Raw genomic sequence first — 23553 nt, forward strand, 5'->3', positions numbered from 1 at the left:
ACACCTACACCTGGAGAAGTCTAGGTAAACCTGTTCTCTTTAAAATTTACACAGTACTTTATATCAAAAATATATGAGCATGTTACTTTTACATTAAAAGTGCACTAAAGATACAAGCAAATTTCACATCAAGATATAAAATTAAAAGAGATGAGAATGAGGAAGAAGCAGTTTATCGCTGACCTTTACTAGGGCAACTTCAGTCATTTACTGATGCCCTGAACCTAACTAGGGCTATTTGTTGATGCTCTGAATGTAACATTGTTTCCTTCCTAAATGTCTTCATTCCCAAATCTGAGTTCCTGCTCAGTCTTCCTTCTCAAGTCTCAGAAGTACACAAATATTACACAAGATTTCTCCAGTAGGCCGGCAGGCAATTAGGACAGTTTTTTTTAATTGGCAAAGATACAAAAGTGACGTTTCTCCCTCAAGACATAATTTCATTTGAATAGTTTTAAAAAGTTTATGTAGAATGTTCAAGACTGAAAATTTGGACATCTGATCTTAGACCACTTCATTATTTACGATATACTCTCAGGAAAAGTCTTCACTTTTATACCGTAGTGCCTTTGTTTGACCAAAATATATTGGGTTGACCAAAAAGTTCATCCGGGTTTTTCCATAACATCATGAGACATACTGTTACTCAAAACCAGCTTCAATAGATTTTCTGAAAAAACTAGTAATTTAGTAATGACATAACTACTTATTTAGAAATAAATATGAACATCTTATGGAAAAACCCAGAGGAACTTTCTGGCCATCCAATACTTATTATAACCTTCCTCCTGCACTCCTCAGAGAAATAAGGGGAATAAGGCTCCAAAGACATATCTCTCTGGGAAAGTGTAATGTATGGTAACAAATTAAAAATAAATTTTACAAAAAACACTTTGTTCTTTTATTCAACCTTTAAAAATTGTGGAAGGAACTCAGATTCTAAGTCCTACCACACTACTGATGTCCTGTCTCTCTTTTACAGCAATGAGTGTTTCTCGGGAATTCAGTCAAGGTCTCGTGTTTTTCTAGGCTTATGTCCAGCTCATCATGAAATAATGCTTAGGCTGCCAAAGGCTGTCCTTTTGGAATAGAAAGTAACCTCAGAAGACCTGGGCAGAAATCCCCATCCCCCCACGTCCCAGCCACTTGATCTTGGAGAAGTCCTCTACGGCCACGGTCTCATCTGTGAACTGGAATGACACCACTGCGTGTTCCAGCAGAGCTCGGGGAGCGGTGAGGGGCTCTATGGGGACCCTGGCCCGAGCCCGGTCACGTAGACACTATGGCAGGCGTGACTATTCCATACTCACATGTAATCCCTTCTTTCCATAGGCTATCCCTCGGCCATAAATTGCACTAACCAGATCAGGTTCCTCCTAGTCAGACCAAAACAGAAACACGTCAAAAACCATAAACAAAACAAAACAAAACAAATCAGTTTCTGCTCGAAGCACGTTAACGCCACACATGACAGCTCTACGTTATGCTACCACCACTCGTGTCAGTCCATACACAGTCCCCAACCAAAAAAGTCTATCTTTTTAAAGCTCATTTGAATGAGACATGAATAAGAGTTTTACATCAAAAAAAAAAAAAAAACCACTTAAAAATAGAGAAAACCAACATGACTGAGCGCTGTGCCAGTTTCTTTCGCACAGTCGTCTTACTTAAAATGCAATCCTCTCAGCAGCTCTATGATGGGCGGCACCAGCAAACACAGCCCAGAGAGAAAACGGAGGTTCGGAGAAGCAGATACAGGAGTAAGGGCCTGGGTGACACCTCCTCCTAGTTTGTCTGCTTTCAGGTAGTCATGCAATAATCTGCAAAGGAAAGAACCCGTCGGAGCCAGCACGACAAGGAACCAGAGGTGAGTCAGCTCCACAGTCTGTTGGGGGTTAATACCGTCCTTTATTCTAACGGGTCAGAGCGAGAACCAGACCCTTTCTGCAAGCTGCTCCCATGTGCACTGGATGCAACGCCTCTCAGGCCCAAGGACAGAGCGTCTGCTGCCCCTGCCATCAAGTCCCTACGCGTGGGGCAGTGGCATGAACTCCTGTCTGCATTTAACCCGTGAAATTCTTAGCCTCTTCTCTGAATCCTTCCCTGCATATTTAAGAAAGAAGAGTACACAGCCTCTGGCTATAAGGTCCTGAAGGAAGAACTTGACTACAGCAGATGAGCTATTTTACAGGCTAATCTATTATCAGTTTCAAATCTGAGATAGGGTGTCTGTGGGTATTGCCGCAAAAGACACATGGACTTCAATGATGAGAAAGTGGGAAAAAATAAAGGATAAGATGCTATACGCTGAAAAACAAAAAAAGGCTACTATAAACAGAATCAGGTACATCACCTCAGGTAGCAAGTGGGTGCATCACTGGCTACAACCCAGCCAGCAGATGGGCCTCATGGTATATGGAAAATTGGAAAAACTCAAGTAAATAATTACAGATTTCTAGCTTCTCTTGGAAAATAAAAAAATCCAACAATGACAGACCCATATTTGGGCATGAGAGTGTGAGACCGTGACAAAAACATAGGCACCGGCTGCCTATTTCGATGAAGGGTGTGTATTCACTAGCTTACCATGAGCCCACCCATTGTCTCTACACTACATCAATTCACTTTGCTCATTTAATGTGCTTCTCTGGCTCCCAGAGAGTTTTGGATTTCTGATTCATAACGTATGTGTAACTGACATGAAAGGTTGTCCATGCTATTTGCTAAATGGGAAAAAGTATGAGTTACAGAACGACAGAGGAATGGTAGTCACTTCTTATAAATAATACTTACATAGGATTATGTGGGTCAGTAGGTGCATAGAAAAAAAGCTCTCCAAAATACTAACAGTAGTTTTCTCTAGAGAGTGGGATTACTAGGTATCTTCCTATTCTGCTTAATACACTGATGCATTCCTTTTAATTGTTTAAAACAAACACACATACAGTTATAATCAGAAAAAAAATGTGTTAAGTAAGATGTATTACAGAAAATAGAAAACTTTACTGTCAATTGAAAATATTGTATTTAAATAAATAAAGAGAAAATCTATTATAAATTATAGAAAATTTAGGAGATGAAGAAAAGCACAAAAAATAAGGTAAAAGGCACCCTACAATCCTGTCACCCAGAGATAACACTTTAAACATTTAAATATTCCTCTGGGGACTTCCCTGGTGGTGCAGTGGTTAAGAATCCGCCTGCCAATGCAGGGGACACAGGTTCAAGCCCTGGTCCAGGAAGATCCCATGTGCCGCAGAGCAAATAATCCCGTGGACCACAACTACTGAACCTGAATTCTAGAGCCCGCGTGCTGCAACTACTGAAACCCGTGCTCTGCAACTACTGACACCCGCGCTCCTAGAGCCCGTGCTCCGCAACAAGAGAAGCCACTGCAGCGAGAAGCCCACACACCGCTATGAAGAGTAGCCCCCGCTCGCCGCAACTAGAGAAAGCCTGCGCGCAGCAACGGAGACCCAACGCAGCCAAAAATAAATAAAATTTTAAAAATAAATAAACAAATAAATAAACACATAAATATTCCTCCTGGTTTGAAGAAAGGCAGAGCAAGTAGTTTGAGAGAGGGATACAGGTACAGAGGGTGAGGAGAAGCAGGAAAAAGAGTTCCCCACTGAGGAATCAAAGTCAGACGGTCTTCACGCTTCTCCCTAGCAACGGCACCTGCCAGAAGACCGAACAGTCAACAGAGCGGCACCTCGGCCAGGCTGGGTGGGGCTGGTGAGCCCACACAGCTCATGCCTGCTGATGACAGGCCTCCAGGGAGAGGAAACCCCACTTTCAGAGAAGTTTTTCTCCTCAACTGAGGAAAATTTTATACCAGATGACAGGAGGTTAGTTAGAAAAAAGTGTATTTAAATAAAGAGTTATTCTACTTGCATGACGGGCATCTCCATACACCCTGTGGCCACTCCGGCCACCCTGGGAGGCGTCCTCATGTCCCCAGCCAACGTATGTACTCAAGATATCCCGGTGCTTTCACCTGCTGATCGATCAGCCACGGCCCAGTTCACAGCCTTCCTCTCTCACCTGGCTACTGCAACGGCCTTAAGCACGCTCTTGTTTCTTCCCATCCACGCTCCAGGCCCACACTAAGAGCCACCTCAGGGTGATCATGACACTCCCCTGGCGGAGACCGCTCACTGCCCCCAGCACCTGCACTAGCAACATTCAAACATTTTCACTCTCACCCACAGTAAGAAATACATCTTACACCGTAACCCAGTACACTCATATGTATATACATAAACACACACACAAACACATCAGAAACAAAAGTTTCACTAACGTCACATCAAGAGCCTTACTACACACAATGTAATCTGGTATTTCCTCGTCTGGTGTATTTCATCAAAAAAATGCTAGTCTTGACTCACCAATTAATTTCAGGGCCCACTAAAGGGTAGTGCCTCATAATTTGAAAAACAGTGAGGTAACATTCAAATGCCTTTGCAAAATTTACTGATCATTTTTCTGCCTCTCTGTTCACCTCCTTCCTCTGCCCCACTCACAATTCATGCTCTAAAAATTAGCTTAATGGGACTTCCCTGGTGGTCCAGTGGTTAAGACTTCGCCTTCCAATGCAGGGGTTGTGGGTTCCATACCTGGACGGGGAGCTAAGATCCCACATGCCTCATGGCCAAAAAACCAAAATATAAAACAGAAGCAGTACTGTAACAAATTCAATGAAGACTTTTAAAAAATGGTCCACATCAAAAAAATAATCTTAAAAAAATAATAATAATAATAAAAATTAGCATTACTTAGTAGTTCCCTAGATACAACAGGGTCTCCCAAGCTCGGTGCATTTGCAAATGCTCTCATCTGCCTGAAACACACACCCATGGCCTCTGTGCCCAAGAAAGTCCTTCAATCCTTGAACCCTCTCTTCTGATTCCTCCCAGATGCCCCTGGAAAATAGATACGCCCCTCTCCTCTGTTCCACTATATGTCATAGGGATGTGAGTCATTCATTCAACAAATATTTACTCAGGGCCAGCTATAAGCCATGTCCCAGCCCATGTGCTATGAATACCATAGTAAGCGAGAACCAACACAGAAGGCAAAAAAGATTCTTGCCTTCTTGGAGCATAGCCAAAGAATCACAGACATAAACGTAAAGTTATACCTTCAGTAAATGCTAGAGTGATGAATGGTGCTTTTAGAAAATGTATAAAGACTTGAACAAGGTTAGGAAGGATTTCCTAAGGAAGAGATACCTGGGCTGAGATCTGTAGAGGATGGAGGAATCCCAGAATGACTGGTCCAGGCAGCGGGGGCAGACGGTGCAAAGGCTCAGAGGGAAGCAGGGAACACGGCATCTCCACGCTGAGGTTGGAGAGGCAGGTACGGACCTTATTAAGGATTTTTATCTCTAACTTAAAAGTAGCAGCAAAGTATATGTGTGTTTAAAGTACATGTTTGTATGGTGTGTACATGTGCGTGTGTGTGGAGGGTGTGAGGAGAGAAGCCAGGAACCGAGAGCCCCATCTGTCATCTGGCAGATGGAAGCGGCTCAGCCGTGGTTTGAACAGAGCCGGGAGAAGCCAATGGACAAAGGAGACACTTAGGAGGCACACAGACAGAGCTGGTGATGAAGTAAGTGGCACACACATGTGTGGAACATGTGGCCTCACATAGCCCTGTGGGGACGGTGCCATTCACTGAGCTTGGTGACACTAGGATACGAGGAGGAATTCTTTTTCAGTTGTGGCTGGGAAGGATCTGGTGGGATCAGGGGAGAGCAGGCAGTCGATTTGGAACCCGTAATACTAGACTGTAACTATGATAACTACCACAATAACTAAACATCCTTCTGTGCGGTTGGAAGAAAATTCTGAAAAGAAGAGTCAGTCGAATGGAGAAAACCTAAATACGTTACAGATGCACATGTTCGTTTTCCCTCTTATTCAATTTACACGTTCTTTTTAGAATTTCTTTCCGACAGCGTAGAAGGATCTAAAATTATTGTGGTTGTTACCATACCATGGTATAGCCTAGTATTACAGGTTCCTAAATTTAAATAGTAGATTTTATTGCTTTTTTTGATTGATACAACTTTATTCCTTTATCACTGGCTTTGGATGTTTACAAGTCAAAACTCTTTCTTTATGAAACGTCACAATGAATTATTGTTTCAAAGAAAAAACAATGTTTATTTCTAAAAACAAATTGAGCTCAGAATATCATTTCAAAGTATTTTTGAATACACAAGTCTAATAATATTTACACTTTATAAAGTTTTCCGAATTTTAAATGAATTAAATTAAACTAATATTTCAATCGTCCAATATTACTTTATGCAAATGCAAAATCATGGTATAGTAAGACTGTTATCTTACTGGATCATGTCCACTTAGATGTCTCAATTCTCAAAAGAATCAATTTTTTTAAACCCATAGAAGTCTAATTTACCATCTTCATTATATTATTTACATAGTGATTTTAAAATTTACAAATATTTATTTTTCCACCACAAGGTTGGCTTTTTGTTAAAACTCGAAAGTCACTGGATCAAAGACAAACGAATAAGTCAAAAACGTCACTGCACAGCAATGTAACAAGGATTAAGTTCTGTGTAAGTGGCAGGCGCACATACATATGTACATAAAGGATGGTTACAAGATCATGTGCAGAGGAATGTTTCACACTTTGTCTGCTAATGTAAAAAAGAAACAAAGTTCTTTCATGAATTCAATTCCACCAGAATCAGATCAGAATCAGATGAGCTCAAGGTCACACAACTAACAGCAAAGGCCAACTGCCTCATAACACTGTCACAGCACTTACGTCGCCCAGCCCTGCATGAGCATCAAAGCAGCACAGACATCAGGAAAGGGTCCCACTTTCAAGAACACTACGATAGAAGTGCTGACACATGTGGAAGTGACACAAGGACACTGACGTGGAGACAATACTAATTGATACGCTTTTAAAATCAAGAGGTTCCAATGAAGACGGACAGATCTATTAAGTCTTGAAATTGTGCTCTGTTGGAAACCTTGATGCTCAAGGAACACTGTATTCCTTTACAGACGTGCCAAACAACCCATACTTGGATAAATATTCAAAGGAACAGTTTGAAACAACAAAGATTATGGAAATAGCCCATAAGTTTGTTCTCTGATGCTGGAGCTAAGACCACAAGAAAGTATAAAAGCTTTACATCAAAAGGTCACTCTGGAATATGAGTGGCCCTCATGCATAGATCCAAATTTCACATTAAATGATCTTATATAAATGGTGAATATAATAAAATCCTAGCCCCCATGGCCCCATCTGTCTTCAGCTTTCTATGAATGCAGTCCGATTCGATGCACTCCTGTTTCACCCTGGAGTTTGCGGGCTGTCCAAGAGAAACACTTAGTCAGGAGATAACAAGCTAAGAAAAACTGGAAAAGCTTGTCTGTGAACAGTTATCACTGAAGATTTGTTAAAGGATGTTTATTGGCTTAAAAATAAAGAGTTTTCGCACATGTGGAAGGGTCCTGCAAGGAACAGGTGAACATCTGATAGCATGTACTGACAAAAAATGACCCTCTGGTGACGCTGAGTTCAGTCCTAACTTGGCATCCCTCCACGCTTGCAGAAACGCTTCACCACTATTCTGAATACTGGATATGAAAAAGTATTGCTGGGGTAAAAATCAGTTTCATTACTGCAAGACCCAGTATTGCTGTATTTGCCAATAAAAGAAAAGGAAGAGCAGTTAGATGTAAAGAATGGTCATACTTTAAAAATACAACATAAAGAGACTGATTTATGCAAATTCTGATTCATGGTAAGAAAAGGAGTTTTGGTCAATTAGAGAAGTAGCAATAACTATTCTTTGGACACTTGCTACCACGTGGTTGTACAGTTTCTTGATGAGATTGGCTATCAAAAATTTGAAGAAATCAATGAAAAGCTCTTAAACAGGAATTATGTGCATCAGTTTCAAACATAAAGACTAATATGGAAAAGTTATGTCCAGAAAAGCAGAATCAGATCTCTTATTAAAATTTTAAAAAAGAATTTTAGCACTTAATATCAAACCTTTATATTTTGTATTTATCATAGTCATATAACATAAAGAAAATGTGACAGATTTTCACCAAGCTCTATCTGGATGCCTCTAAATTTGCTCCCGCTTACTCCACTGTGTCATATGATTTTCCACATGTGTTATAATGCAGAAAAGGCTGGGAAGCACCGAAACAAAGGGGAAGAGAGACATCCCCAAGGAGAGCACCAGCAGGAAAGCCAAAGGCATTGAATTCCCACGTAAAGACGTGTTATGAATGACGATGCAGTTTTGTCTTCTGTGGACCCGTAGCATTTGAACTTTCTGCGGCTCCACCATCCTCTATTCTTGCCCCATCGTAGCTTGAATCACCAAAATCACCAGTCCAACCTTATAATCCACACATTCTCAAAGAAAAATTTACCAGTCGAAAGCAACCCAACGCAGATTGATGAAAATGTTATATCAAACTTCAATATATTAATATCTTTTCTTAGCACAAAGAGAAAAACTCTGATCTACTTTCTGAATGCAATTGCAAGAAAAATAGGTTTTACAATAATAAATGGACAACAGAGATATTATAGAGTCACTAAAATGACTGTAGAGAAATACTGAAAAACATTTATAAAATTAAGTAAAAAAGTAATACAAAATAGTACATAAGTTCAGATTATAAAAAACAAATGCATACTTTGAAAAGGCCATAAACTTAAATAATGGTAGAGGGGCAGAATTAGGAAATTTTTTATTACTTAAAGTTTTTTCTTTAACGTTGTTATATTGCCTTCAGCTAGACTGATAACAATATTTTTCAAAAAGTTAAATGAATTGCTAATACGTCTGCAAGCCTGTACTGTTGTCTTCTGTTGGCTACCGTAAATTAACTGACATTTGCTCCTATAAATGTATCAAAACCTCCCTTTCAAACCAGGGTGTTAAAGTGCTTTCTTACCTTTTTAAATACTGCAATGCTAAACAGAAAGGCGAGTTTTAAAACTTTATAATCTACCCATCGCACTTTAAACTCCAATGAAGAATATTATTCCATATGACCATTCAAACACATAGCTGCTTGGATCTAAGGACTTTAAAGTAATAACTATAAAAATATCTTATTATTCGAGAGTGAAGACAGAATTGTCAACATAATTAATCATATGTTTAAAAAGAGAAAACAAAAGCAGAGCAAAAATGTCAAAAATAATACTTTAAAATTAAGTCTGCCTGCTGGATTGTAAACTATCTATTGGCTCTTACTGTATTAGCACAGATGAATATGCCAGAATGGTCCTTTGAATAGCTGAAATTAACTGAGCACTTACTATGTGCCAGGCACCTAGTAAAGTACTTTTTAAGATAGTTCATTCAAACTGAACGAGAATATTTTTGGAGGTAGTTATTATTATGCCCATAATCCAGGTGGTTAAATGACTTGCTAGTAAGCAGCAGAGTAGATGAGAACTTGGGTATTTCTAACTCTACTTGACCCTCCTGGACAGAGAATGGATAATGGCCAGGCATCTACCAGAGTACAGTTAAATCATGACCCGAGATACACAGCCAGCAATGTCAGGCTGCATTGCAGGTCTCCTAGGCAACTCTTATACTTGCATATGAAAGCACTTGGTCTGTACCGGATTTTAACGCAGCCATCAATCAATAGAGGCCCAATACTTCCACTGAAGAGTCTCATAATTATACTTTAAGGTGAGAAACAAATCCACGAGTGGACTTAAGTATGCAGATCAACTCCTGCATGGAGAGTAAACATCCGTAACTCCAAGAATTTCCAGTGTCCACATCTCATGGGAGATATCAAGATAGAGAGGAAAATGAGCTGAAGCTAACGTTTGTCTTTTTGAAACTTGGTTTGAATCTCACCTCTGCCACCTGATGGTGGGGAGACTACAAGCAAATTGCCTGATCTCCTTAGATCTCATTTTCCTCCTTTAAAATAAAGTAATACTGCAAAGATTAAATGAGAGCATGTTACAAGGCCTGCACTAAGAAAGTGCTCGGTCAGGGCTGATTTCCTTTATTTTCTTCTAAAATCTTAAAACCCATGTTTTATTGCAGCACTTTAGCCATGCATAAGTCCATATTTTTGTCATGCCTATAAACTTGCAATTATATAATTAAGAAGAAAAATTACCTGAAGCATTGTTGAAAAATGTCTTATTGCTTCATCATAGAGACCACTGCCAATCAACACATATGCAATAGCTATGAAAAAATACAGAAACATTAAAGGAACGAATAAAGGATCTCAGACTGGAATTGGTAACTAAATTCTTTACCAAATCTTAAAAGGCAGCTCCAACGACTAGAAGCAGTTAAAGAAAACCTAGAAGTTAATAAGACGTAATTGAATTCTCCTACCACTCAGCACTTGCTAATCAGTCGTCTAGTTCCATCTAGATTTAAATTATTAAAGCCATCTATAAAACATCTGCCTACAAGAAGTAATTATCTTTTTCTAAGCCCATCACTCACTTTCAAATACCAAATAATCTTTATGATGTTTCTTATCTATATATACAAAAGAGCTAGTAATAAGCCTGAATAATATCCATATAACATGGCAATGTGACTTTACTGTGAAAGTTAGAAGAAACACCCAAATAGCATCACACATCTCGATTCCTGCAGGTGCTGAATTTACTGCCAATTACCTAGTAAGAACAAAAACAGAGGCTCCAATTAATATATGTTAATATAATGCTCAACTGTAGATATAATTCACACCACTGCAAAAGACCACTAGTCTTTTCCCTAGCTCTTCTATTCAAAATATAGTCAAGACACTACTCAAAATATACTCTAAAGATCACAAATAGTTTTTAATCAAATTGTTTATGTAAGTGGTATTTTGAAATTAGAGCCATGAATATCTCTTAAAACATGGCACAATCTTGACTAAACTTTTTCACCTGTCAAAAAAACCAATAAATTTTAATATTCTAGATTACATTTCTATCTATAATATTTGCCCTAACTCCCTAAAGCCCCAAATATCCCTGAAAAATTGTATTCCTAACTCAATATAATACTATTTTGATCATATTTCTTTGCAAAAAAAGCTTTATGCAACCCTCTAATTCAAGGACACAATTACGTGTTCAAGAAGATGGGCAACTAAAACTTTTAATGTCATTCAGAGTTTAAATTCCCTGAAAGTAAAAAGTAGTAAAAACATTAAATGCAGAAAGAGATTCAGAGTATCTTTATAACTAACCTGAGAAAAGTAAAATTCAGAAACATCGAGTATCATAATAATATGAGAGCTTTTGGGGGCATTCTTCAAATGAAAAGAGGACTGTTTTCATCCTAATTTCTTTGAAAAGATAATTAAGCTCAAACTCCTATTCAGAATAATGGGAATGGATACTATTCAGGTAGTTGTAGCAGACAAGGAGATAACCAGAGACCTCTTCGATGGAGATCAGCAGCATTAGTAGTAAAAACAACAACAACAACAATAATAGTTACACGTACAGTACTCTTAATACGTGCCAGGCACAATCCTAATTATATACATGTATTATAACCCATTTACTCCTTAATTGCAGTGAGGTAGTGCAACTGTCATCCCCATTTGCAGACAAGGAAATGAAGCATTTAAACTGTCCAAAGACAGCATGCAGTGAGACAAAGGAAACAGGCTGCTTGGCTCCAGGACCCACCCTCCTCACCAACACGCTACCCTGAGAAAAATCTGGGCTACGCTGAAACTACTGTGCATGGGGCCAGACTGCAAAATGGTTTGAATTCCTTGATGACTGGATGAACAGGGACTGAAACATAAACTTGTGCATTTTTGAGTGTAGGAAGACACTTTAGAAAGCCAAGATCTGGGCTCAGATTCTGGCCCCGCCACTCGCTGGCTGTGTCACCACGGGGACCTCAGTCGCTCTCATGACTCTCTGGGTCTTGCTTAACAAGCCTGTAGAAAATTTTCTTAGATTCCTTTCAGATCTAAATTTTCAGAATTTCCTATCTATCTTCCCATAATCAGTAAATATCTGTTGAATGAACAAATGAATAAGTGACCCATAAAAACAAATACGGCTTTAGCGGATGTTATACTTAGGAACATGTTGAAAATTGTCGTCCTTGGCTAGCCTACTGAACTCCACTCAAATAAAATCAAATGCAGCTCTCAAATCTTTCCATCTAAAAGTAAATATTTTTTTGAGAAAAACCCAAAAGTATGCATTAAAAAGTAATCTAAATCTTGGACAAATATAAATAACTATTCATACTAGGATCTAAATTTGGTTGTGGGAGTTCAAAGACATAAAGAAAAAACTAGGAGAGCTGGAATCTCCCAGAAATTGTTAATAACCAGCAATTCCACATCTCCCCACAACATGTATGTTGACAGAGGTCATTTTTCCAAGAAAAAAAAATACTGAGGTTCAAAAGCTCCTAAGCCAGCTCAGGGCCTATCCTATCCCAGGGTGTACTAGGATTATTCTTAGAGCACAGGACAGGCCTGGCACACGTTAGGCTCTTAATTCAGTATTTAATAAATGAATATAAGGCTGAACAGAATCCAAGGACTACAACAGAGACCAAATCTGATGCCTTAAAGGATAATTAATTCTCAAAGCCCACTCAAAGAATATAAACAAAAAGGGATTAATACTTTCAAAATAGTCAACTCTCAGTTATCTGCACTAACAAAGGAAGAAGCCAATACAAGAAGTGCTCAGTCTTAATATACAATGCATATGGCAGAAGAAAGGATAAAATGGTTATGTGTAAATTGGACAGAAAAAAATTTCTGCAGGTGCTTTGGGCCACCAGGCAACATGCAGGAGCACGCACTTAGGTGAAATCTGTCCAGCTGCAGTGTTCAGTGCTCTATTCAATTTTGTTTCCACTCTTTCAAGTGTGAGCTGACTAGGCACTGATGGAGACACACCCAGAGCATATCAGACACTGGCGAAACCAGACCATTTTGAGACATGCCTTGAACAAGCCAAACTGCATGACCCATTTGCAGATTAGAATGAACTCAACTTTCTACACCCACATGCTTAGACCCAACAATAACTGATTGGCCCCATGAGTAAAATTAACTCAAACCTAGCTATTTTATTACACAGAAGACTGAAGTGGGTGTGATTCTCTCCTGTTTTCACTTCTCTATTGTTCATATTTGATGACAGCACACAAATAACCTTCTAATGAATGCTAATAGCTCATAAGAACTCGTTACCATAATTATTAATCTCCATAGAAACAAAGATGTGGAACAGTCCTTAAGGATTCCATCCAGACCTTTTATTTTATGACTTATAGTACGGAGACCCTCACAAGGGTTGAATGCCCTACCCAAGATCAAACCTCTCGTGCTGGCAGAGCCAGGCTCTGTGCTCTTTCTGCCTCACCATCCTGCCTACCTGATCTGCATCTGATCATAAATTCTAGGCAAATATCCCAGGAATAGCCCCCGAGTCAAGTCTCACCTAACTCTTCATTTGTGCTGTCATTATCAGTAGCAAATGGGAATCTCTTTTGTTCGGCAATAGACTTGGCCTGGCTCTGAAATAAAAACAAACATACATTTTAGCTTATCACAGATGAGGAGAAACTTAACATGAAACCTGTATTTAAAAAAATTAAAGCTATATTTGATTTATATGAAAGCAAGAAAATCTTCACATTAAGTCATTATCAATCATGTACTTCAGGGACACAATTTGTGCTGTAACTGATTTGCTTCCTCGCCTTATCACTAGTGGTTTTCGGTTTCCAGGAACACCTATTTTTTTACTTTCATGGGGATTCATCTTCCCGGCTGTTCCAAAGCTCCCTCCACAGACTACTCAATGACATCGATCATGTTACAAAGATCACATTCTAGTGTTTGGTCTCCAAAGTGGCTTGATAACAGAATATTTTTTAAAATAAATTTATTGATTTTTCACTGCGTTGAGTCTCTGTTGCTGCACGCAGGCTTTCTCTAGTTGCGGCGAGCAGGGCCTACTTTTTTTTGCGGTGCTTGGGCTTCTCATTGCGGAGGCTTCTCTTGTTGCGGAGCACGTGCTCTAGGGGCGCGGGCTTCAGCAGTTGTGGCTCGCGGGCTCAGTAGTTGTGGCTCGCAGGCTCTAGAGCGCAGGCTCAGTAGTTGTGGTGCATGGGCTTAGCTGCTCCGCGGCATGTGGGATCTTCCCGGACCAGGGCTCGAACCCATGTCCCCTGCATTGGCAGGTGGATTCTTAACCACTGCGCCACCAGGGAAGTCCCCCAGGATATTGCTTTTTAAACTCTAAAAATATTTTAGAAGCAAGAGCTACAGGTTGTTGGGACTTCCCTGGGGGTCCAGTGGTTAAGACTTCACCTTCCAATGCAAGGGGCCCGGGTTCGATCCCTGGTTGGGGAGCTAAGATCCCACACGCCTCGTGGCCAACAAACCAGAAAAAAACATAAAACAGAAGCAATATTGTAACAAATTCAATAAAGACTTTAAAAATGGTCCACATCAAAAAAATCTTAAAAATCTTAAAAGCTATAGGTGGTACAGGGATGACACCATAATAGGACCAGCAAAACCTGACCAAGAAACAAGACATGCTATTAAATAATGCATAGCAGGCCATGAACATAACCACCCTACTTGATGCATATGCAGACACGCATATGCACACTTGGCAGAAAAGCTAAAGCAAAAGCGGAAGCTAGGGAAAAACAAAGTAAGTAAGTGAGCTTAGTAACTGGAATGATTTTATAGGCAGCAATGGTCCAACATACAAAATGACGGCTCTATTGTGTTTTGGAGACAAATCATGTCTGATTATGCAAACAGCTGTCACTTTGCCAGAAGATTTGACTGTCAACGCTAAGCTGTGATATGCTTAGCCTACAGGGTACACATTAAAATGGTAACTTCATACCAGATTCACCTAAGATATGATTAAAACTTGTACACACACATAGACAGGAAAAGCTAAGATAATACAAGACTAAAGATGTCGCCTTTGGCAAAACTTTACAATCAGAACCCAGTGACATCTCAAGTATTTGAATTCCTCTTTTTGTTACTCCATTGTACAGCTGCCTACAGGCATGTATGACAGCCAAATAATTCTACACAGGTGACTCTTCTGACTGATGGATATGCTCTTTAGCTAATGATTGGTACTCATTAGCCATGGTCTCTTGGGCTTCACTGACTCAACAGAGTAACAGGTATTTCCACCTATATTACCTACACTCTTGAAGTCAAGATTGATGTTCAGATACAGAGTGGTTTTGGGTTTGCCTATAAAACAAGTCAAGAATAAGCTACCTCTACTTAGAACACAAGTTAAAAGATACAGGTCAGAAGGGCATCCCATCTCAGGAGACTCAGTTCTCACCTCATTCCATTCAGGACCCCAAACAAAATGAAACACCTGAAAATTCTACTGCTTTGGGAATGTTTATACTTTCTTCCAGTAAAACCTCGATGGCTAGAGGGGAACTCTGTCAGCTCTTTCTTGCTTTGCTCTATAGCTGGGAGCTTCCACACATGGGAACCTCATCCGGCTTCTTTAAGAAGTGGTAGATTCCACAACACGTGAGGGCAGCACAGCACTGTACATACTTCCAGGTGTGACCAGACACAAGTCCTTCCTCTTTACCAGCTGCTTACAGACAAACACGTAAGTGCAAAACATTTTCTATTTAAGAAATTGCTTAGAGCCAAGGAAAGGGGTCTATAAACAACGCTTTTAATACTTTAAACACTTTTTATTATTTCATCCAGTATTCAACGAAGGTCTTGGCAACCACTTGCCAAGCCTTTGTGCAAAAAGATGGGAAGAGAACAGAAATGAAATCCCATAAAAAGAAGAAATCATTTACTAAGCAACATTAAGAATATACTGAAGAGCGTATCTGATTTTGAAGTGTTTTTATTATATTAGAAATAGAATTTATAACAGAAGTGGGCAGGAAAAGTATAGTATGGACAAATTAATTTCCTGATCAAAAAGAATCTTCCCCATGTCTAATACTGCATCTATAGATATCTTCTGTGTATAGAGTGGAGCAGCTATGATCAAGGAAGTTTAAACACACAACCCCACATTGCTAGTAGACTAACTCCAATCCACCTTTCAGGTCCCTGCTCATGTTTCAATTCCTGAAAGCTGTCTTGCCTGATACCCCTAACTTAAGGGAGATTATGTTGACCCTTTGTTTTTCCTTCGTATGATTTGCACAATTATACTTCTATGCTTACTTGTATAGTTATTTGATTAGTAGCTATAGAGCCCTAAGTGCTGGGAACAAGCCTATCTGGCTCACCACTCTCTGCCTAAGTACTTACTTAGCTCAACGCTTGACAAAAATAGGTGCAAAATAAATATCTGGAAAATGAATGAATAAATGAAGTTTAACTCCCATATTTTCAACCTAGGAAAAACAAAAGGCCTAGACTGATAAGCTTTCTCCCATAGGTTACTAGCTAGTGCCATCTTGAACTGGAAAGGCAAACAGTAGATAATATTTGAATTACTATCAGCAAGAAGGTCCCTAATAACTCTAAGAATCTAATCACTTCTCCAAGTGGGGATTATCCAGTTTCTATTTAAATGTTTTCAATGATGGCCAACTCACTACTTCACAAGTTAGCCCATTCTGGTTTGGGACAAGTCTAATTCAAAAGTTTTTCCATAGACCACGTTGACGGCTATGCAATGAGTTAAGTAAAATCAGTTGATCATTCTCTAGTTTGCAGTTTCTATCCATATTGAGTAGTTCTTACATGAAAAGGCAGAGCTTTGTCTGGAAAGGAAGAGAGTATCCTAAAGGGAAATTTTAAACAAAAGAAGCCAACAATATCTATGTGGATGTTCAAGGAAAAGGCCTGGAGAAAAAATGTTAACCTTGGGCACTGAAAGAATAACAGCCTCACAGAATTAAGTGTGAACAAAAATACCCTGGCACCTTGAGGCAGCCGGGCCAGAGGGGGACACACGCTAGCACGATAGGTAGATGCACATTACGTGGCACAGTGTCAGGTACTCATCCCTGGAATGGAGAGGTCTCTTGTACAGTTTAGTTGGTACTGATAAAAAAAAACATAGATATAAAAGATACACAGGCAAAGGATGGAAAAATAAGATTATATGCTACCTTCAAATCCGTAAGGCTCCTAGAAATAAGGTTCAGCCATGATCTCCTTTATTCCTTGGAACTTAAAAGTAAAAAGTCCTAGGTCCAGAATGGCCACCCATCAATTCATAAGACATAATAATTCAATGTGACTAAACACCAGATGACCTATCTTTATCTTATGCAACTGGACTCAACTCCTAGTTGATAAACAGACGCGATCTCCACCTTTTGGAACTAGTATCACCATGTTTCAGGTCACAAAAACAGAAGGCATAGAAGATGCATACCAGAATCTTTTCAGTGTTGAGGGAAAGCAAAGAGTCACAGGGTGGTGATCCTTTGGGTTCGCAGTCGGAGTCATGGAAGTTCAAAAAGGATGACTCTGAAAAGCAAACAGTCCTTGTTATTCTCCTCACCTTAGATCTATGGCTCTTAGGTGCTTAACTATGAATTGCAATGTGAAGAATCCACAAAATCAAAACAAGGACAAGTGTAAAACACACTAAAAGGGGCATCCTGCCTTCCACCTCTACAACTGGGTAACATTTTATAGTTTCCAAGTATCTCACACACGCATCAGTGATTGTCCTCACAACAGTGAACACAGCTGTAAAGATCCTTTCATGGGATACCTCCTATGTGGCAGCATTTCCCAGAGGTTAAAAAAAAAAAACACAAGGAGGGGAACAAAGACAAGCCAGGAAGACCTGATGTTAAGAGGTATGTGATAAGGATCTAGTATCCAGAATATCTAAAAACTCCTCAAATTCAACAAGAAAAAGACAACCCCATTTTAAAAACGCGCAAAGGACTTGAACCGGCAACTCTCCGAAGATATACAGCCACTGAGTACATGAAAAGATGCTCTACATCATTATTAACTAATGAATGCAAATCAAACCACAAGGAGGTACCACTTTACACCCACTAGGATGGCTATAATTTTTTTTTTAACGGGAAATCACAAGTGCTGGCAAGGAGGCAGGGAAACTGAACCCTTGTGCAATGCTGATGGGGATGTAAAACTGTGTGGCCACTGTAGAGTTGGCTCATTCCTCAAAAAGTAAAGATAGAATTACACCTGGTCCCGCTATTCCACTCCTAGGTACGTACCCCAAAGAACTGAATACAGGGACTCAAGCACACATACGCACATGTTCATAGCAGCACTATTTACAATAACCAAAAGGTGGAAACAGCCTAAATGTCCATCAACAGAAAACAGATAAACAAATTGTGGTATACACATAGAGTGGAATATTATTCAGCCTTAAAAATGAATGAAGTGGGGACTTCCCTGGTGGTCCAGTGGTTGAGAATCTTCCTTCCAATGCAGGGGACGTGGGTTTGAGCACTGGTCGGGGAACTAAGATCCCACATGCCACGGGGCAACGAAGCCGCACGCCGCAACTACTGAGCCCACGTGGCACAACTAGAGATCCCGCGCTGCGACTAGAGCCCACACGCTCTGGAGCCTGTGTGCCACAACTCGAGAGAGAAAACCCACGTGCCACAACGAAAGATCCCATGTGCCGCAACTAAGACCCAACGCAGCCAAAAATAAATATTTTTTTAAAAATGAATGAAGTACTGATACATATTACAACATGCAAGAACCTCCAAAACAAAAACTAAGTGAAAGAAACTAGACACAAAAGGTCACATATTGTATGATTCCGTTTGTATGAAATGTCCAGAATAGGCAAATCCATAGACACAGTATGCACCTTGGCGGTTGAAGGAGGGAATGGAGAGAAACTGCCTGATGGGCAAGGGAGTTTACTTTGGAGTGACGGAAATGTTTTGAGGTAATTGCACTACCTGGTCAATGTACTAAATGCCACTGAACTGTTCACTTGAACATGGTTGATTTTACATTATGTGAATTCTGCCTCAACAACTTATTTTTTAAAATATGCTCTAATGCAGCAGTCATTAAAGAGCACAAAATTATGTTCAGGGAAGCATGTGAACCAATTTAGCTGAATTCTCACATGTGTGTATCCTAACAACAGGAGAAGGACATGATGGATCCAAGAGCCCTGGTGGGGAGCAGGGACTGAAGCCGAAATGTTACGTCTCACAAGGCACAGCAGGGTTTAAAGGATGGATGGGTTCAGACTGGCGTGCAGAAAGGGAATGGATAGTCCAGGCAAAATGAGTGGTGTACAGAAACACAAAGGCAAGCAAATGCAAAGGGGCAGTGAGCAGACCACCCTAGCTAGAGGAGGGAGTTGGTGCTGGAAAATAAAAAATATGAGTTTGGAAGGTGAGTGGTCAGACTAGGAAGTCATGGACCCAGAGAAAGGCTTTAGTCTGACAAGAATGAAGAACCAGTAATGCTTGTTGATAGGCAGTTGGATATACGTTCATCAATAACCTGTCTCCCTTACCTTTTAAAAAAGGTACCATTTGAGAACTCACCACATGTTGAATACTGTGCAAAGCACTATGTAGACATGGCTGTACTCTCTTCTAATAATCTCTCCACTTTATGGAATTCTTTTTAGTTTCAATAAATAAACATCTACATAATTTTTTTATTGCAATTGAAGTATAGTTGATTTATAATATTAGTTTCAGGTGTACTGATTTTTTTTTTAATTAAAAAAATTTTTTTAAATTTTTGGCTGCGTTGGGTCTTCATTGTTGCGCGTGGGCTTTCTCTAGTTGCGGCGAGCGGGGGCTACTCTTCCTTGCGGTGAGCGGGCTTCTCATTGCGGTGGCTTCTCTTGTTGCGGATCACGGGCCCTAGGCGCGCGGGCTTCAGTAGTTGCGGCACGTGGGCTCAGTAGTTGTGGCTCGCGGGGTCTAGAGCACAGCCTCAGTAGTTGTGGCGCATGGGCTTAGTTGCTCCGTGGCATGTGGGATCTTCCCAGAATAGGGCTCGAACCCGTGCCCCCTGCATTGGCAGGTGGATGCTCAACCACTGCGCCACCAGGGAAGTCCAAACATTTATTTAATTTTAAATGTCTGCACAGTATTCCATTGCATGAAACTTAACCATACCCCTATCATTGGATAATCAGGATGTCCTTTCTTTTTTCCTTAATGCAGACACTTTCAATGAGTATCCTTGACCTATATTTTTTGCAAATTTACACAACTGGGCAATTAAACTACAGTATAACATATGCAATTGCTGAGGCAAAGGGTGTAAACAATTTTAAGACTTTCCATATATATTGCTCCATTTCCATCCCAATACTTAATAATTTCATTCCCATTCGCAGCGTATAACACCACTATTTCCCTCTGCTCAGAGGAGTGTCATCCTTTTTATCTTTTCCAATCTGAAAATAGTACTAGTAAGATTAAACTTTTGGTTTATTGGCCATTTGTATCTCTTTTGTAAATTGCTTATATCCTTTGCTAATTTGTAAGTCATCTGATCTATTCTGGCCTAAGATTTAGAGAAGAATTTCTAATTATCTACTTTCTAACCTCAGGACCACTTATGAAATTATCAATTTGAATGCCACCTTTATAACACATTATAGTCACTGGGATCTGTTTCTAGACTCCTTTTTTTTAAAGGAATCTTTGAGATGATTTACATCTACCTTCTGCAATAGCTCTGACAGATGACTCTTCAATCTCTACATGGACATTTATTTCTAAAAAATTATAGTAGTTATTCACGGTCATTGTAGAAAATACAGAAAAATCACAAAACGTAAATAAAAATCACTTAGAATACCACCACGCGCTGAGAACCACCATGAAAATTTTGGTGTGTATAATTAAGAGTGATAATTCTGAAATCAGGTGGCTGGGTTTGAATTCCTGTTCTCTGCCACTGTTTACTAGCTCTTGGCCACTGACTTAAGCCTCCTCAATCTTCAGTTTCTTCATTTGTAAAACAGGGTCAGTAATAAATTAACTACATCACAGGGGTGGTGGTGAGATTTAAATAAGGAAATATAAGTAAAGCATGTGGTATAGTTTCTGAAACAAAGAAGGAGCTCAAAAAATGTTTGCTACTATTGTTATCATGAGGTTGTGAGAATTGAATGAGCAACACTGTTTTGTAAGGTGCCCTTTTAACTTAACCATATGATTACATTTTCTTCTACATTATTTAAATTTAAACTTGGTGAGATTATATATCATTTTAATTTAATACTTTAGACATAAAATTTCATTTCTCTACAATAAACCTGCATTTTGTTGTTTTGTTTTGTAGACTTTCTAATCCCTTATAATGATGTTTATTCTGACTTCAGTATCATTGTTTCAATTACTATAGCCTTACAATGAGTGCATACATGTTAATGTAAAAGCAAAGCCTCATCACCTTTTTTCTTAAAAAAATTTCTTGGCTATTTGGATAAACATTCTTCCTTCAGATAAACTTCAGTCATTTTGTACGGTTCCAAAACAAAAAGCCCTGTATGATTTTTATTAGAATTGCATTAAAATTGTAGATTAATGAGGGGAGAAACACTTGACTTCTTTACAAAATTTAATCTTTTATTAACCTATGTGGAATTTTATAATTTTTATACAGGATGTACACGTTCAAGTCTGTTGTGATCTTAAAAAAAAAAAAATCGCTTGATAACCACAGATTCATCGGTGGTTGAATCTATTATTTGTTGAGCATCTACTATGTTCCAGTCACGGCCTTAGCCTCAATGGTCGTCAAAACCATAAATGACCCCAGTCCTTGTATACAGCATTCAGTGGGGAAGCTGACAGTAATCAGAGTCACATAAAAAAATGTCAGAATGCAACAGTTTAAGAGTCATGACCTAGAGCATAATCAGGAGAAGAGGTGTGTGTGCTCAGGAAAAGCCTCCAGAGGACCGAGTAACGTCAGCTAATACCGATACAGTCACCATGTATATAGGCACCCTTCCAATCCCCATTTTAAAGAAGAGGAAAACGAGGCAGACAGCCTAAGCACTTTGCAAAAGGCCACCCTCCAGCAAAGCAATGGAGGTGTTGGTTGGCTGTCTGCCATGAAAGAGTGAAGGCAGATCTAAGCGAGATTAAGGACTTAAGAGGTGAAGGTCCATGGGAGGCTGGCAGGACTGAGAGAGTGGCCCAGGCAGAAATACAGCATACTGTTAATCTTCTGCCTTCTTAGCTGACTAGAGCTGAAGATTTCATCTGTCCACATTACTGAACTTTTAACAGCTCTATTAGTGTCTTCATTTACACAGTGGATAACTGAGCCATCTACACGTAATTATATCAAGGTCTTTTTAATATTTATACTCGCTTAGCATCTTATTTTACTGGACAAAACCTCCCCAAAGTGCTCAATAATACTAGTGATAAAAGGCACTCCTGCTTAGTCCTGACGTTAACACGTCATTTGATGACCCAGAATTTCCTCAACTTTTGACAGTAATACTTTTAAATTTAACATTTACAAACATCCAGTGGGAAGCTGCTCTATGTGCCTATTTTGACATTTACAAACATCCAGTGGGAAGCTGCTCTATGTGCCTATTTTGAGATTGATATATTTTACCATATAAAGGAAGGGTGGAGATCGATGTATTTTACCATATAAAGGAAGAATTCTCCTATTCTTTGCTTTACCAAAAATTTTAAATCAGGAAAGCTGTCTGAAATTTATCAAGTGATTTTGCATATTTCTTTATGATAATCATGATTTCTCTCCTTTGATCTATCAAGGTGATCAATTCCTTAAAAAGTTGAACCATCTTTTGTACTTCTAGAATAAACTAATTGATCAAGGCAGATTATTCTTTTGTTTGCTAGCTTCAGTTTACTAATATTTTACTTAGGATTTTTATAACTATGTTAATAGCTTTCTTTTCTCCCCCCGAACTTTATCAGATTCTGGCATCAGTGTTTTTTGCTGGTTTGGTGAGGTCTGTGATACAAAAATAGTTTGTTCTAGTTGTAACTAGAGTTGTCCGGAACAGGAGGTTAAATTTGTTCTTTAATCTAAAAATATTTAACTCACTATGGATTCAATTATTTTCAAATAATAACCCAACCAGCTGTATTTAAATGCTACAGATTTCCATGAAATTAGGAAAAGTCTGTTTTCTTCCTTGTTCAGGTCATATGAGTCATTTCATTGTGATTGCTACAGAAATAGTCTCAAAACACATTACAGAATCTGATCTTTTTCTTCTACATCATCTTCCTGGATATTTCTCTACTGCTTCTTATTTTTAACCTATTAGCAGAGATTTCTGCACCGTTGTCTCTTAAATTCTAACAGCCGTTACAGTTGTGCACATACCCCCTCATTCATTGCGCGCATTTGCATCTGCTCCCTACTTACACGTTAGCCTTCTCAGATTCATCTATTTTATTCTTTAAAGAAGCAGCTCTTGCGTCTATTGATCCATTCCGTTGTTGCTCTGTTTCTAATTCATTTATTCTGGCTTTGTTCTTCTTAGTCCTGCAATTTCCTGTATGTCCTCTTCTAG

General features: G+C 39.2%; 1 protein-coding gene across 8 annotated transcripts in view; it reads right to left on the bottom strand.

Moving 5' to 3' along the window:
* Positions 1–23553, bottom strand: part of TTC13 (tetratricopeptide repeat domain 13) — a 69123-nt gene that overhangs the window by 34977 nt on the left and 10593 nt on the right. For 5 of the 8 annotated variants that reach the window (XM_059900698.1, XM_059900696.1, XM_059900702.1 and 2 more), the window contains 4 exons: positions 17422–17516; positions 13498–13573; positions 10176–10246; positions 1311–1376 (listed from right to left, as the gene is read on the bottom strand). In XM_059900698.1, the coding sequence (XP_059756681.1) occupies positions 1311–1376; positions 10176–10246; positions 13498–13573; positions 17422–17516 (308 nt within the window). Of the gene's footprint in view, positions 1–1310; positions 1377–10175; positions 10247–10619; positions 10771–13497; positions 13574–17421; positions 17517–23553 lie in introns of those variants that run through there. The other 3 variants (XM_059900700.1, XM_059900699.1, XM_059900703.1) reach the window with 2 other exon arrangements.

Source organism: Balaenoptera ricei, chromosome 16 (genome assembly GCF_028023285.1).
Source record: "Balaenoptera ricei isolate mBalRic1 chromosome 16, mBalRic1.hap2, whole genome shotgun sequence".
NCBI classification, from domain to species: Eukaryota; Metazoa; Chordata; class Mammalia; order Artiodactyla; family Balaenopteridae; genus Balaenoptera; species Balaenoptera ricei.